The following is a 17,078-nucleotide window of genomic DNA, read 5'->3' on the forward strand; positions in this document are numbered from 1 at the left end:
AGCTTAAGGGCCGGGCTTAGCAAATTGGGGCATTTTTAAAATCTCAGCCCTGGAGGGCCGGCCCTTTTAAGCCCGCCAGCCCTGAAGGGCCAGCCCTGGAGGGCCGGGCCGGCCCTGATTCCCAGCTCTACTGTAGTTATACATAAATAAATTTGTGTACCAAAAATTAGGATTAGTTTGGTGCTCAAAATGAAAGCATACAAATTATAAATAAAATTTAAAAAATAAAAAAAATCATGATATGTCTATTTTGAAAAAAATGCAAAATGCTTTCAAAATTTTTAAAAACACAATAAATATTACATCGTTTCAAGGGAAAGATACGTCGCCTGTGAAAAACCAAAAACGGCCTCATAGCATGGCCAGTCTCCGTGGCATGAAGAATCTTCCCCATTTGACGAATATTGGAATATTGTGTTTCCTCTGCATTTTTTTTATTCCAAGGAATTGCGCTTAATTTATTTAAAGAATATCCCTAAGAACCAAAAACTCTAAATTAAAGAAGGGAAATTTACAATGCACCCTTCTTTCTTCTGTGACTTGCCACAGGACCCAAAAATTAAACCATTTCTTTTGCACTGAAAGCCAAAGGACAAATAGTTGGCACCTTCCTCTTTCTCATCCCTGTAATTCCATTGGGTGCCTTTGGCTTCAACAATTAAGAGGCTGTCTTTTCATTCTCATTGTCTCCTTCTGGAGAGCTCTTATTCTCTGAAGCATCAATTTCTAACTTGGATACATCATCAGCCACATCAGGTCCGCTTTCAGCCTCTTCTGAAGCTCTAGGATGTTCATCTTCTGATCTCTGGAGGCTCCAGTACATGATGCTTGCAGTCAAAGTAAGAATCATCTTTGAGTTAACCTGTCAAAGCAGCAAAATAAGCTACAGCCAAGCCACAAGCTTATACTATATATATTTCTTACAATAATCCAATGAAGCTTTCCTGAGTCACATCAAATCATCAATAAGTTATCTGTTTTGTCTTTGCCTTTATGTCAGAGAAGAGAGTATACGCCTTACTCTTCTAGTCTTGTCTTTTCTTTTTCCCCCCTATAGAAGTATCTATTTTATAACTAGAATGATGAATATTTATATTGCAAAAGGTTTTAGTTATGCTGCAAATGGTTTCATGGTCTTTCAAGGCTACTACGAGGATTGAGTTGATATTTTCAAATTCAAAACGTCCACTTGATTACCACAATAACTCCAGAAGAAAAGCAACACTTAAGGGAAAGAGAAATTTAACATTAAAATGTTCCTTTTAACACTCAGGCAATTATTTTTCATCAAAATCTGGTTGTAAAATGCTACAGGTGGTTAGCCGTCAGTTAAACAAACCATAATGTTGAACGACACTTTAAACCGTCAGGGGGTAAACTGATTTTGGGCTCCATGGCAGGGCAAACTGTAACTTGCAATCAAATAGGGTTCGCACGATACGCTATCGACAGAATTACACTTTTAGAACTTAGAAGTGGACACAATATAATTATTATTTCCAGATAATGAATTATTTAAAGTTGTAACATAGGGTTCCAACTCCTGCATTTCAAAAACTTAATCTAATTTGATTCTCATGAATTAATATCGAAAACAAGCCACAAGTAGGTCAATCATCATATTAGACATATGCAGGAAAAACTTGTTTTCTTTATAATACTCTGCATTTGACAATTAAGTTCAACTTAATTTGTTTTTGTTGGCCAACAATTCAACTTAAATTATCGAACATACCTCCATTATGTCCTCAGGTAACAGAAAAATAGAACACCCAAGTTTTCGAGCAACACTGATTATATATGTTGCATTTGATTTCTTGTCCTCATCTGCCATCCACATAACAAAATAATAAGAAATCTTTCAATTCCAACATAATGCTTTATGAAAAATTAAAGAGGCGTAAGCTCAAATCTAACTAGCATCAACTTGTCCAAATGACAACATACCTGTCTCCCCCTTGGTTACAAGACTCCAGTTGACAACCCTTGGCTCCACTGCACTCAGAAGTTCAAGGAAAAAGGTCCCACTGGAAAGATTCTTGTCCTGATGGAAAATAAAGAGATTAAAAAATATATATATTATATAAATATCAAAACCAATGTTTTAGTCCCACATTACAGTTAGTGCTGCGCCTCAATGATTAGTCCAGCAAAAACAGGCACTGATAAGCAGATTCTCCCATGTTAAGAAAGCTTGACATATGCTTGAAAGATTCAGCCAGTACATTGTGCCTCTTAAAATAAATGGCGAACAGTATTTTCTTTCTTCCTAAGTTTGAAAGTACTTTTAGGATTGCAAGCATTTTATTTAATCACATCGGAATATTAAAAAAATTATCGCAGTAGCAAGATTTTTGTAATGGTGACACGGATTATGATAGATATTATCCTTGTCATTTCTTTCACTAGTAATTCAGTAATGATGATGGATGTTTAAAACTCATGAGTCATGAATAAGATGAATGTATGCTCAAAATAACAATGGAGGTAGGCACAAAAGGTCACACATGTAAACAAGTTTCGATAGTCAGCAATTTTCATGCAGCCACCCAATGGTCATAGTTAATGAGGTGAATATCTAAAGTCGTTTCTCGGAGCCTATTATTCCCCACATTTGAAATGCAAAGCATACAAACTTTGAGATTAATCAGCTACCAACCTCAACAAATCTAAAATTGAGCGTATTGGATAATGAGCTAATTTTTTAGAATCTATATTCCAAGGTGGTATACAGAAAAGCATCCAATTATATTAGCTTTGCTGCAGCATTAAACGAGGGCTGGGGCTTGTAAGTTTTCTAATAGGAGAGTAGAAAAAATGAAAACAGATGGTGCTGGGAGATTGATAACTAGGTGTCATATAATTAATTACCTTGAAACTCTCCATTTGGGAATTTCTTCCAGCACTCTTTACTTTATTGTTTGCCCAGTTTAATATATCAGCATCTGTAATTTCTTTACCGTGATGTTTGCCTTGGGAGTGTGATCTCAAGTTTTTCAGAAGTTGAAGCATATTATACCTCATCAACTGCCACAAATATGCTGTGAGAGGATGAACATATAGAAATGAGTTTCTCTGACAAATTACACAAAATAATGGTGAACTAATAGTATAATCCCCCACCCCATCATAAAAACAGAAGTAAATACAAGTTGCAATCAAGCAATTTAAAACAAAAATGGGCAAGTTAAGTAAGACTCTCTTCAGCCTAAAATAAGACAGCTTTTGCTAATTAAATCAAATCTCTGCGGTAAGGAAACAGTAATCATATTCATTGCCAACAATGTCTTATCAATAATTAATTCATTCTCATTAGTGATATATGCTAAGACAGCATCAATACATGCAGTCCGCCAAAAGCAAAAGATGACAAGGCAACCTCATTCAAAATCCATAAAAGCCTTCTCTCCCTACTTCACAGCACTGCAGATTATATGTTTAATGATGATATCCTTTTTGAAGATCCTAGTTCAGTATATCGGGATGCATAAAAAGGTTATCTAAGAACCCAAAGAAAACATGAATAAAACATGAATAAAATGCTGGAATTATTCGGTTTAAAATTTTAGGAGAATAACCCGAAAGTCCAAGATAGTAATACGGTCTATAAGTGAATACGGGTGCGGACCTCAATTTTTTTGAAGACTAAACATATATTTCAAAATATATTTATGATTTTCCCGAAGTAAAGATAGCTGTCTTAGCATACTTACACATGATTAAGGGAAAAGGATAATCAAATTTGGGAAGATTTTTATTTTATTTTCCTTTTCTTTTATATTTTCATTTCTAGTTCGGGAGGGGAATTGAAACTTCCACTCGGATACGTTTTATGTAGTTTTGGTGGGCATGCTGGAACTCCGTTTATTTGGAGATAAATGGCAGTTTGCCAAACCAAACATGGGGGAGTCCAAAGTGACATGAGGAAATCGTCCTAAGGAGCAAACAGCAAAGGGACCTAAATCTTGGAATCCAAAAATATCTATAAAAGACATCTTTTATGACTTCAGTTACTTTTTGTATAAAGCAGTGCTTCCTTTACCAAGTACCCTATTAAGAAAAATAAAATAGATTTCAAGCACATTCCAAGAGAAGGCACAGGTCATACAAGTATATATCAACTTTGCCACACATAACAAAGAAAAAATTACAATACTCAAAGGGAAGACCCAAACTGACCTATTATGAGCTTTTTATTGCCTTGTACAATATCATTCCCAGCAACATTCACTAAAGAAAAGTTTAGGTTTTTCCCAATTTCTATTACTTGGTTGCAGTTTTCAACTTTTCGAAATGGCATCTTTATAGGAGGCTTAGTTGCCTGCTTCCAATTGACAGATGTAGGTGAAACCTTATCAAGTACTTCTAATAGAACCCATCTGCATATAATGTAAACAATAGCCACTAGTTGAGCAGGAAAAGCCAAAAATGGAAAGAAAAATAAAAAGTGAAATAAATATGAAAAGGAAAACGGGGAAGGAAAAAAAAAAGAAGCCGAAGAAAGGAAAGTTTACCCATTTCTGACATCCTCAAAAACATTATTGACATGAGTAGAAATTCCAAGACTGTTTATCCACATTCTGAAGCATCTTTCTTCACGAGATGTCTCTGCATCATCTGTCATCATCTCAGCAAAGGACATTTTATCACTGTCAACTTTGTCTGTAAGACCATTCCTGCAGAAGTATCCGAGAGATTTTAATTTACGTAAAGAAATCTTGAATCTCACTTAACAGAACATGTGAGAAAGGTTAACTCAACTCATTGAACAGTGAAATACAAAACCTAATATGATTGCGTTATTTCCCATAAAAATAAAAGCACCAATACTTTCCCCAAGGCCTAAATGAAAATGCGGAAAATAGCCAGGGTTGGGAAGATAACCAGGAATATCCCTACAGCACTAACATGGAATGAAATAACTGGCACATTTGCAACATCCTAATATTAACCATACCTATGCTGGAATATCTCAGCAACGAATGCAAGATTAAGGTTTGCTGACCCCTCCACAATGTCCTTAGAAGTAAGGTATCTCTTGCAATCCAATTTCTCTGCCTGCTCAAGAATCATGTTTGCTCTTTCTGTCGGATCTTGTGCAGCCAAGACAGAAGGGCCAGAATGTTCTGGAGCAAGAGTATTAAGCAAGTAAGCATATGCCTCTCCATCCTGAAGACCAAAGACATCATCAGCTGTAGTAATTGTTTTCATGATAAAACCATATTCTAGCTAAGCATATAACCATCTGTTACATATGGCAAAGACTATCCACATCATGAAGCAGCAGTCTGTATGGTTAGCAATTACATAATGAATTTTTTCCTTTAATTTACTGGACAGTGGATATGGCCGAGAAAACAATGTTTCTTAAGCATTTTAATTATCAACCCATTATCAATAACGGCTGACCAATGTAATAAAAAGAAGTGAATATCCAGTGGGTCCCATCAGAGGCAAATTCAAAACAGACAACCCACAGCTCTTGGGATGAAAATTATCAATAAGGTGATAACCCCATTCACATTTCACTCCCAACACCAACACAAAGGAAGCCACATAGAAAGGAGGCAGGGTCACAAAGGGAATGCTCATGAACGCCTCATGCTATGTGCCCAGTTTCCCGTCATCCTTCCTCTCGCAGAGGTACACAATCCATCTATTTACCATTTTACTCAGTTGAAGGATTGAATTAAGCATCTAAGAACCTCTGAGGCCCAAGGCCCCACAGGTTTCTCACTATTATCTTCCATACAAGTTAGACAGACTCCTCTCAAGATCAGGTTCTCTCCCTTACTGCAAGCATTTTCTAAAAAAAATTATGTATAACACAAATAACTGACATCAGCTTGAAAAGTTATCCAATTCAGATTAGTTTCTAGCTAGAAGTGATTAGTTCTGAAAGAGTACGTCAGATGTAAATGGTTAGGTTTCTCTTACCTTTAAGTCAGACGAGAAATTTGTAACCTGTTTCTTATATCCCGCTTTCTTCAAGTGGAAATTCATCCATTTCAATAAAACCTTTTCAGGTGCTAAATTCATAAGCTCCTCCACTTCCTGCCAACATTTTATAATAAAATAAACTATTTATATGACCATTGTAATTTATGATATATATATATATAACCACTAAGCTCCTAAATTAAAAATCAAATGGAACAATTAAACCAATCTATGACCTTGCTGTCTTCCACTAGTTCCACAAGTTGAGGAGTTTTCTTCAGATTGACATCAGCTAAGAGTTGAAGCTGATATTGCCATCATATTGCAGGGCAAAGAAAAAAGACTGTGTAAGCATTATAAACTTTAAGTCTACCCACTGACAATGGTGCCAGTTTCTTAATCCATGGTACATAACCTAAGACTAAGTTTCATCTACCTTGATTATTTGTGAAATCAAGCCCAGCAACAGATGCGGCTGCAAGGTAACCAATTAACAAAATAAAAGGGGAAAAAAAGAGTGTTGGAGTCAAACTACAAACAAAAGGAAAGAGACATGTATGATGCAAAAATAAGATTAAACTTACTCTTCCTTCAATTAAATCTTGTGTGCCTATATTAACCACTGTGCACCCAATAGCCTTTGCAGAATTCAGGCAAAGGGTATGATTTTCATTCCTCTCCCATGGATTAAGAACCTGTTTTGTGTTAATTGCTCTCTCATCTATAGTCCCGGGAACAGCAACATTGATAAGCTTGCTGCAGGAAACAGAAAAATAATAACAGCATAATTACATAAACATTGTCTTAAAACTAAACATCTTAACAAAATAACGTGTGCGTGTGTGTGTGGATATATCAAAATCAACTGGTTGGATCCTGCACATATACCAGAGAAGGACCCCATCTTTTACAAGGTCAAACAAGGCGTTTGTTGATGGATCTATAGGAAGAAACTGCTTCAAAAATTTATCATCCTTCAAATAGTTGTTAATATGAGAAACATAGGAAGCTTTCTCTGATTCATTGATAGCATGATGAACAGTCGTAGTTGTTGCCTTCAGAAATGAAGAGCCTTTTGAACCACCAGTTTTTGCCACTGCTCGGGTTTGCAAATTTAAATGTGCCTGCCAGTCAATTTGATTCATTTAGATGCCTGGCCCAATGTAAATGTAATGCATAAAAAAAGCACTTATATTTACAAAATAAGCTACATATACAAGCATAGACGGACATAAATAAAAATGCAATGCTACGTTAAGTACATATAAGCTATGGCCATTTATACGTCAAATGGCAGTTTTTTTTTCCTTTTGGCAGTCGGCTTTTCTCTTTAGTTCTTCAAGAAAAGCGACATATAGGTTGTTGCTGCAAGAACAATGGAACAAACGCATCAACATCTTAGAAAGTAAACATAAGACCTCAGCATTACTGAACTAACCCGAAGGAAGGACTCAAAATCAATTTCTTCATTCATGTCCTGATACGACTCGCGCAAGCTGGCCTTAATCTCGTCCTCATCGAATAATTCATTAAAAACCTTAAGTTTCTTTAAAAGGGACGGCAAATCTCCCACGGTAACTCGCCCAATTCAGTCTTCACCGATAAAAACTGTAAAGAAGATAACTCATTTCAGGCATCAGTCCAACACGGACAGGTTGCCACAGTATTGGTTTCTTCAAGGAAACAAATCACTGATGTCTATAAAGCAATGACGATACGTAATTACAACATGAACAACCTACTTTAGATTTCAAGGTTCGAAGCTCCACTTGGGTGAACTGGCTCTGAAGCTCTTGATCAGAAACAAGGACTCCAACATAACTAGACATTTTGAACGCGGTTTGGGTGCAAATAATCAAACGCCTCGAAGAACACTGCCCATAACACATCATAAGTTTATAAAAATTCCGACGCAGTCTCAGCAAATCATGACAATATATCACAAAACAACATAACGAAGACAGACTCCGACGCATGAAGGAAACGAAAACTAAAATTGAACGTGCATGCAAAATGCTTGCTTTAACCAACCCAACAGAAGAATCACGCGGGCCACAGGCACGAAACATGGAAGAAGAAAATAAAACCCAGATGGGGAATGAAGAAGAGGTACCTGATACACTCAGAACCTTAAGGGAAAAACGTAAAAATGTGTCATCATTATGGTTGCAAGAAGTTTGGAGTTGCGAGAAGAGATGGAAGAAGGAGAGAAAGCGAGAGCGAGAGGGGAGGGAGAGTTTGGGTGTGATGTCTGAAAATCAAAATGGGGTCGAGAGAAAAATATGTATGACGGTAGGATCCGCGAAGAAGGAGGGAAAGCTTTTTGGCGCTACAAGCTTTTGCGTGGTCTGACGGTCTCATGCTAATATTATTATTTATACGCATTTGGCAGTTGAAACCTGACTGAACCTCCCTCGTTCAATTTGTTTTCCATTTATTGATTCTTTCTTCTTTCTCTGCTACTCCTGTAATAAATCACATTTTAGAAACATTTTCTATTATCGAATACAAGTCATTTTTACGACAAACATTTAATACCAGCTCAGTTACTTGATATAATAGGTAGTTGATTAATTTGAGTAAATTAAAAAAATCAGTTAAATTAGTTATTTATAATAAACACCCTTGCTAATTAAAATTAACCAAAACTACTATTACTACAAGAATTACCTTAAAAAATAGATAAATATGATAGACAAAATAGATTGAGATCTTATATTTAAGATAGAATTGAAAGTTAAACTAACTGTAATTATATTAAAAAATAATTTTATCTTTTTAAGAATGCCCCCAGCGGAGATAGAGCACTAAATTAGAATGATAAAGAAACTAAAGCAATAAATTTAAAAAATAATTTGCACTGCCACTCAAAAATAATTTTGAGGCTACTTAAGATTTTTATATTAATTATATAGATGACCGATTCTCTTTTCATTTTAATTTTAATTTTCACTAAAAATATGTCAATATGGTGCAAACTATATATCATATCATATTAATATACTCTAAATTTATCTACTTTATAATAATGAAACATAAATAATGTACAATGAAATAAAATTGCTAAACACGAATAGCACTTGACTCCCTTGCATGGATATATATTACATGTGTTCTTATTTGTATTATAAACATATTCTCAAAAAGAATCCCTATTTTATATAGTTTTTTTATTCTTTTTTCTACGTGGGAACCAATAATAATAAAATTGTTTAAAATTTATAAAAACTAATTGACTAATTTAAGTAGATTAAAGAAGTATGTTAAATTAGTTATTTGTAACAAATAAATCTTGTCTTCTCTAAAATACCCTTGCCAATTATATGTATTAGCTATAACTATTATTTGATAGAATATTTAGCATGTATAACTATTACAATGACTGTTTTAGAAAATATGAATAAATATAAGAGACAAAATAGATTTGATTTTATATTTAAAACCAAATTAAAAGTCAAACTAACTCTTACACTACCTCTGATCTTTAATGTAAAAGCTAATTGAGTAATTTGAGTAAATTAAAAAAGTTTGTTAAGTTAGTTATTTATAATAAATAGGTGCTATTTTTCTTAGAATGCCCTTCCTAATTATTTGTATTAGAGTACTAGCATTCTATGGAATTTTTAATATGTGCAATTATTACAAAGACTACTTTAAAAAAGTGGTTAAATATGAGAAATAAAATAAATTGAGGTTTTATATTTGAGATTAAATTAAAAATCAAACTGAATATTATATTAAGAATGGATATAGTATCAACTATTTGTTAGATACTCGTGATTTCACGAAAAGTCCTTGCTTCTATATTTTTGTCAACCAGCTAAGCTAATTAATATAAACTGAAATTAATTTCTTCATGAGCATCTTTTGATCCATCTCTTTCTCATTTTTGGCATGTGAACGCTTTATTGAGATAGAATGAAGAATAAATATTAAAATTTACTGGTTTTAACATGCACTAGCTTTAACATTTGATTAAAAGGATATTGTACCTCTTAGATAGATTTAATTATGTAAGTCTATGTAACATACTGTTTTTTAAAAAAAATATATCAATTAATTAAAATAATATTATATTATAAATTAAAAAAATACCCAGCTTTCCACCGAATTCGGTGGAAAGGCTGGGCAATTCAGAAAGAACAAAGAAAAATGGGGGCAAGCATTAATTGAAGTAGGAAAAAATGAGGCATGGGGATGGGGTAGTTGGAAGGTGAGAGGAAATAGAATAAAAGAGGAGGAGGGGAGACGGAAGAGGAAGAGAAAGAGCAAAAAAAGAGAAAAGAGAGTGAGAAGCATAGAGGAAAAGAGAGACAAAGCTAAGTTGTAAAGTACCTTGATAGTTTTGGAGATTATTTAAGTACACAAAAATATTTTTTTATCAAATTTTCTTTATGAATATTTTCTATATATTTATAATTTTATATTATTAGTGCCATTATAATGTTTGGAGAAAATTTTACTGTTTGGGTATAGAGTAAATATGGAGTTTAGACAATGTATAACCATAGAAATTTAAAGATACATTATTAAAGAATTTTAATCTGTTTATATTTACTTAATGACTGTTTTGAGAATTTTAAATTAAGATTTTAGTTGAACAAATTGTTGTTCGAAAATATAAAATATTTTTACCGATTAAATTCACGTTAAATAATTTATTTGAGTTATTTAATATATTATTAAAATTGTAATTGGTTTAAATACTAAAATAAGTTAAAGATATATTTTGAAATAATTTTTAAAGACTTAAAAAATTGTAATTTAAGAATTTTATGAAATTAAATACAGTTACAGCTTATTTATAAATTAAAAGAGTTGTTTAGTTTAGAGAAATCTTAAATGAGACTATAATAAATAATTGATATTTTAATATAAAATCTTATATTTTAAGAAATATATATTTATTTAAGTTATTAGATTTAAATAGTCTTATATGTAAATTATATTTTCAAAATATTATATCTATTATAAATAGCTAGATCTTGGAGTTTATATAATTTTACTTTAGAGGGTAGTCTTAGAATTTTAGAGTAGTTTTGAGTTTTATATTAATAAATATTTATGTGTAATTTTGTAGACTCTTGAGAATTTTGGAGTAGTCTTTGTGTGATTATTTGTAAGCTAAAAGTTACCAAATAACTCTGAAAATTCTTTTTTGTATATGTGAATTATGTATGATTATATTGTGGATTTACTAATTTTTATATTACTGAAATATAGTATTATGATTTTTCAAATAAATGTTTGATATGTTATTAGATTTTAAGATTTATTGCTATTAATTATGATTAATATTTAAATATATTGATATCTATAGAATTATCACGAGTTGTTGTTAAATGATACAGAAATTTTATTACTATCTTATTTTTAATAATATACTTGAGGACGTATTTATGATGTAATATTATTTGCATCTGACATATGCATTGTTGGGCTAAGGATAGAAAGAGATTTGTATAATATAAATTACCACGTGATATGCCATCACTCGGTGCACAGTGGATGACACTTGTCAAAGCTCCTTCTTCCATGTTTTCCTTTAGCCAGGAATTCATTGGAGTTGTGGGACATGTGACACCTTTCTCTTCGCAAAGGAAGGGAGCCATAGTCCAAATTTGAGCTCTATATCTTTGGCCAGATATATCTCTAGTATCGGTGAATTTGGAATAATTCAGTAAAATGAATTAGTTTCTATCGACTATGTGTTAGCACTATGGCTCCAGTCAGCGGTATAAGGGTAGATGGTGATATAAGGGAGGTAGCATATTGCATTATTTTTGATATATTGGAAAAATGATATCGGTATATTGCTGAATCAAAAATGAAATTAAGTTAAATGTATCAAATCCTTGATTTTTATATATACATATATACACACATATAAATAGATTTTTGGTTTATCATATATGGTTTGCTTGTATTGGTTAGAATTTCAGTAGTTACTAAGACGTTTGATCTCATCTCCTATAGTAACAATTTTTCAGACAAGAATCTAGTAGGAATCAAGAGAAGGCACCAATAGAGTGAGCCGTGAAGGCTTCTGTGCTCCTCAAACACATGCTATGTTATATTTTTATTTGCCATGACTATAAGACTTCAATAGTTTATTTTGTCAAGTTATGTTAGAAATGTTTTAAAATTATAACTTATTTGAAATATTAGAAATACTTATAAACTTTTAAATGAAATATTTTATCGCGTATGCAGATATAATTATGTAAGGCGTGAGAGTTTAATCCGTACTTCTTCCTGTTTGCTTCAATCAATTCACAAATTTTGTGTTTTTATCTGATCCCAAGGTACATGCACATGCATACGTATAAGTCTGCGTGTGTTGAACATGATTTCTGGCCAGTCGGGCGAGAGTCAAATATGATACAAATAGCAATAACTCTAACCATGTACTGACTCCGACCCTAATTATAAAATCCTATTTATAGTCTATAAATGAGATCTTATAATTAACCGAAAGTGATATAATTTTAATATAACATATTCTTAAATCAAATGAAATAAAACGTGATGTGATCACTTTTTAATTTTTCTAATACAAATAAAATTTTAATGCAAAAATCAAAATATTTAATTTTTACCATGTGTTGTTCTAAAATTGATATCAATTTTCTGTATTGATGAGTATAGTTCAAAGTAGGAACATAGTATTCGGGCAAAAAAAAAAAAAAAAAGGAACACGGTAAAATTGGTTTTATGAAGCTTACTATGTAGCTTCGCTTGTTGTACTTCGTATATTGCCTTAATTTATTTGGGTTCTATTTTTATCCTCTGTATTATCTTTTAACTTCTAGTGATCTACAGCGGAATGCGATTTTAAATTATTCGTGAGAAGTTTCTTCGTATTTTTATTACACACTCGTGCATATGTATGTATCCAAGTAATACGCTTCTTTGAGGTATTCAATTCAAAATAAATTTAATTATCAACGAAATTCTAGATACAAACCCAAGACGTGTGAACTTCTTAAAAAGGAAAAATACTATATTTTATCTCCTTCAACTAAGGTTTAAGTACAAAATGGGTAATCAAACTTCAAAAATGTGATCAAATACCTTCTAAAACTTTGGACTAAAATGAAAGAATCGAACCTCTCTTATTGCCTCTCAACAATCTTAGCAGACTGATACGAGGATCACATTCTCTCTTGCAGTTTATTATTTTAACTGAAGCACGACATTTTTGCTTTAGCCCAAAGTTTGCTTTGCATTTAAAATTTGAACATATGAATATTATTGTTCAACCTTAAAAAAAACAAGATAAAATGTACTTCCGACTTTCTTAAATCAGTCAAACAGAAGCTAGTATATGACAGATTGAAGGAGAGTTAGTGGGGAAAATTGGGGAAGCTCTCCGTCTACGGTGAAGCCCATTCCTTCCGGATGTCAAAGGTATAGTTGATCTCCAAGTGACATTTGTTATCATCATCAACAAACTGCAAAAGCAAGAACTTCTGTCGTACAACTCGAAAGCTCAGGCAAAGTGAAAGTAAGTACCAAAAGAGTTTTGCATCAAGACATAAAATTCTGCCTCCCCGCAAGCCAGAGAAAATGTCAAATAGGAAGAAATAAGAGGAAAATTTGAAAGCTGTTCATCACAATCACTTCTCTACTGAAAAATAAATAACATTAGAGGTAAATTCAACATGGAAGATTTGACACGTGTTTTGAATATATTGTCTGGTAAGAAATGATGTTGATGAGAACTGAGAAGCATTAAATATCTGAAACATCTGGCAAGTATTGCTCATACCCTTTTCATAGCCTCATCCCATGAAAATGGTTAACAGAAACTGCAGCAACTAATTATAGTTCAAAATGCAACTAGTTTGAGCTCAGAGAATACTTTATCAAGAACTAACTCTGACTATTGTGGTGTAGAGAGGGGCTACTACATTAGCAGTCATCTAAATATGAGTATTCCATGTTTCTGTTTGTCTTTGGAAAATGCAGAAAATTGTATGACTTTGTTTAGTGGTAGTTTTACCCTCGATTTCGCAGAATATTGTCCTCTAGCAAACATCCCAGAGGGTGTGGTTTCTTCCGGCATCTCATGTGTGTAGGGCTCTGCCTGAGGGCTGAAAGTTCCCAACATCTCTTTTGCGCTGTCCACTGAAATTATACTCATTTGTAAGACAATGCCTTAGAAGTTAGATCAGCATAAACATTTAATACCGTGCTCAGAGCAGCCCTTATATTACATCAGAAATTTTCTACAGAAGTCTTAGCTAGAATTTTATACATATTATCCATCAACACATCATTTGTCCATAACAGGTCTAAGTTCATAAAAGTTCTAATATGAACCTCCTGCTTCTAAAGTGAGCAATGTCGCTCTCAATTTTTCAAAATGTTTTGCATTTCTGTCACACCATCCATGTAAAATTGAACATAAAAGTAAATAACTTGCTAGCATAGACATTATTTATACACCTGGCATGGTTAACCCATCCTTAGACTTGGAGTAGAAGTCAGTAGACTGTTTGAACTTTGGATGGAGATGCGATCAAATCACAAAATTGGATCATTTAAGGAAAAAAGGAGGGTAACATTGCGTACTTTTGGACTATGCAGACCGAATTGAAACTATTATAAGGGTAAAAGAATCCTAACTGCATTTAAGCCTGTATTATATATTTGGAAAAATTGCGACATAACTTACCCTTCATGCCAGTCTTCCAGACGGTATTGGTGTATTTAAACCCAGACACAATATTGTTGCTGACTTGGAAGGCAAATTTCAAACGGTAATGGCTACCTTCTTTAAGAGTAAACCATAAGCCTTTTGGGTTTCCGTCCTCAGGAATAGGAAGAACAATGTCATCTCTTCCAGGAGAAATGATTGACAGACTAAGAACTTTCACTTCAGGTTCAAGAGTTTCTGAAATGATAAATTGACAAAAAGAAATCGAGTTATTTGATACAGGAATAGAATAGAAAGAGGATTTACAATAACTAGATAATAAATTTAAACTTATATAAAAAAAATTTTACTTAAAATTCAAGGGACTCACATAAGAAAAGAGACATTCTAACACATTATATTTCAAATGACAACATAAATCAGAGCGTGATGTTGACATGGTACAATACAGAAAGAAAAGTGACATTAAACGGTATTGCTCAGCACATTTATCTTCATGAATAATTAGTGACAGGATTTGGCACCATCATATAGAAATAACTGAGAGCAAAAACAAAACATCAGTAATTGAGAATTCGAGAAATAAAGGTATAAGGGAAATAGAACACCTCCAACATTTTCCATATCCACGCTGCCAAGAAGTTGTTCCTTCCATCGCCTTAGACTCTCATCATCCTGTATTGTCAAAAAGACGACAAAAAAAGCATTAAGTAGGAAACAACAGTCAGAAAAGAAAATGGGGAAATGAGTAATATACAATATATCCCCCTCCAGTTGGCCAAAGTCAGTATAGATTTGAAACGCATATCTCCCTGAAAGCCCTCACGATTTGTTAGCACACCACTTTCTTCAGTTATATTTTGAATATTTGCAGTGATTTTAATACCAATAATATTAATTTAATAGACAACAAATTTATTTAAGATACAAGTGAAATGAATCGTTACAACTTTCACATTATTATTCTGATCAAAACTGAGACAAAATATTAAAGAGTAACTAGATAGTAACAGAAAACATCAGAAAGTTAGATGAAGGCAAAATGATTTTGCTGGGGATAAACCGGGTACTTCCACATCAATATGTAATCAATCCGGACTTTTCACTGAAAAGAGATAAAGAGAAAATAGAGATAAAATAGAATATAAATATAATGAGAAATACTGGACGCCATAGATACCCATAGTCACATTATTATATCTAATAAATAAGTGTGCGACTATTAAAAAAACACAATGTAATATGCACCGGAACATTCAACTGCAGGGAACACAGACCTTATCTTTCTCAAGCTGATCTTTAAGAGAGCATTTAGGCCCCAGCTCTAATTTGGTTCCCTCATCGTCGTCGTCATCCTCAGTTGGAGCGACAGAAGACTCGCTCGCATGTCTTGGCAGACTCTCGCCTTCCTTTTTCTCTTCAGCTGGTTCTTTACCTGCTTCATTTTCATCAGGCTTCATGTTCTTGGAGCTTTAGACTGCTCTAACAATTTCAAAAGTGGTTAGCTCATCAAAACTCACAAGGAATCACAATGCGCAAATGGGAAAACCCAGATGTCAAATTACAGAAACAAAAAAAGTTAGGTAGACAGTATGAGACCAATCAATACAAAATTCGAAACAAATTTAGGTCGAGGCTATGTTTCGGAAAACCCAAGAGAGAAGGCAGACGAATACGCACCAGCAAAAATGGGGTTTGTTTGAATTGTTCAAGAAATCTGAAAGGGGAGAGAAAAAGATGGGTAGGTCGGGGGAAAAAATCGTGAGGTGATCCGCAATGTCCGTGGGGAAGGGAGCGATTGACTTGAAAGGAGTGTCTTTCGTTGGCCATTAACAATCCAGAGAAGTAGAAATTGGTGGCAAAAAAAAAAAAGGATGGGACGATGAAATCGAAATTGGAATTCGTATGCTTTATATGGTTCTCTTTGCTGCTTTGCCAAGAGACGCCCATTCTAGTTTCCCGCGCTGAAACGAAAGGGCCGTTGAGGGCCAAATTATATTTATAATAATTCATGTTTAAAAAAAAAAGAAAAAAAAATTTATCCTCATTATTTTGCTTCATATTTTTAATCATTTTTAAAATTATCCTTTTTCAATAAAGTATGTTGAATTAATCTAATATTGGCTCCAATAAAAAAGAGGAAAAAGATTTATTCTTCCTGTTCTACCGGAAAAATAAAAAGTCGCACAAAAAAGGAAAGGAATTTCACCGTAGGCAGGTCGTCCGCTGACCCGGAGCACTTTTTTTTTTTTTTTGGACTAGCTGAGCATTAGCATTTGTTGAAAACAATCTCAACGTCTGCTTTAATGTCTTGGTTTTTTTGGGCCAGACGGGGACTTAGAATTGATTTGATATGCGGAGTGAATAAAATATAATTTTTTCATTAGTCTATTAATAAGGCCCAACTTGCAAGACTCCATCGACCCAAGGCCCAAACTAGTATTAATTATAACGTCCAATATCAGCCCAAGACGTA

At 33.3% G+C, this 17,078-nt stretch overlaps 1 protein-coding gene and 1 pseudogene across 1 annotated transcript; both read right to left on the bottom strand.

The window, feature by feature from the left end:
- Positions 1 to 548: 548 nt before the first annotated feature.
- LOC114717106 (fimbrin-5-like) lies at positions 549 to 8,140 on the bottom strand (annotated as a pseudogene).
- A 5,005-nt stretch (positions 8,141 to 13,145) lies between these two features.
- Positions 13,146 to 16,447, bottom strand: LOC114717105 (rho GDP-dissociation inhibitor 1-like). The gene is made up of 6 exons (XM_028902183.1): positions 16,283 to 16,447; positions 15,880 to 16,079; positions 15,211 to 15,277; positions 14,621 to 14,839; positions 13,946 to 14,070; positions 13,146 to 13,394 (listed from the first exon to the last, which is right to left on the bottom strand). Exons 2-6 carry the CDS (start codon positions 16,060 to 16,062, stop codon positions 13,317 to 13,319), a joined length of 672 nt encoding a protein of 223 aa, XP_028758016.1. The 5' UTR covers positions 16,063 to 16,079; positions 16,283 to 16,447; the 3' UTR covers positions 13,146 to 13,316.
- Between the last annotated feature and the right edge of the window lie 631 nt (positions 16,448 to 17,078).

The sequence above is a fragment of the Neltuma alba genome, unplaced genomic scaffold, assembly GCF_004799145.2.
Source record: "Neltuma alba isolate B1F8T4 unplaced genomic scaffold, ASM479914v2 tig00011708_pilon, whole genome shotgun sequence".
NCBI lineage: Eukaryota > Viridiplantae > Streptophyta > Magnoliopsida > Fabales > Fabaceae > Neltuma > Neltuma alba.

Bases quoted from the DNA above. Each gene is read 5' to 3' on its own strand.
- LOC114717105 (XM_028902183.1), bottom strand. From the start codon at position 16,062: ATGAAGCCTGATGAAAATGAAGCAGGTAAAGAACCAGCTGAAGAGAAA. The intron at 14,071-14,620 runs GTAAGTTATGTC...GTATAATTTCAG, and splicing joins CTGGAAGACTGGCATGAAGG to TGGACAGCGCAAAAGAGATG. The intron at 13,395-13,945 runs GTAAAACTACCA...TTGCTTTTGCAG, and splicing joins AATATTCTGCGAAATCGAGG to TTTGTTGATGATGATAACAA.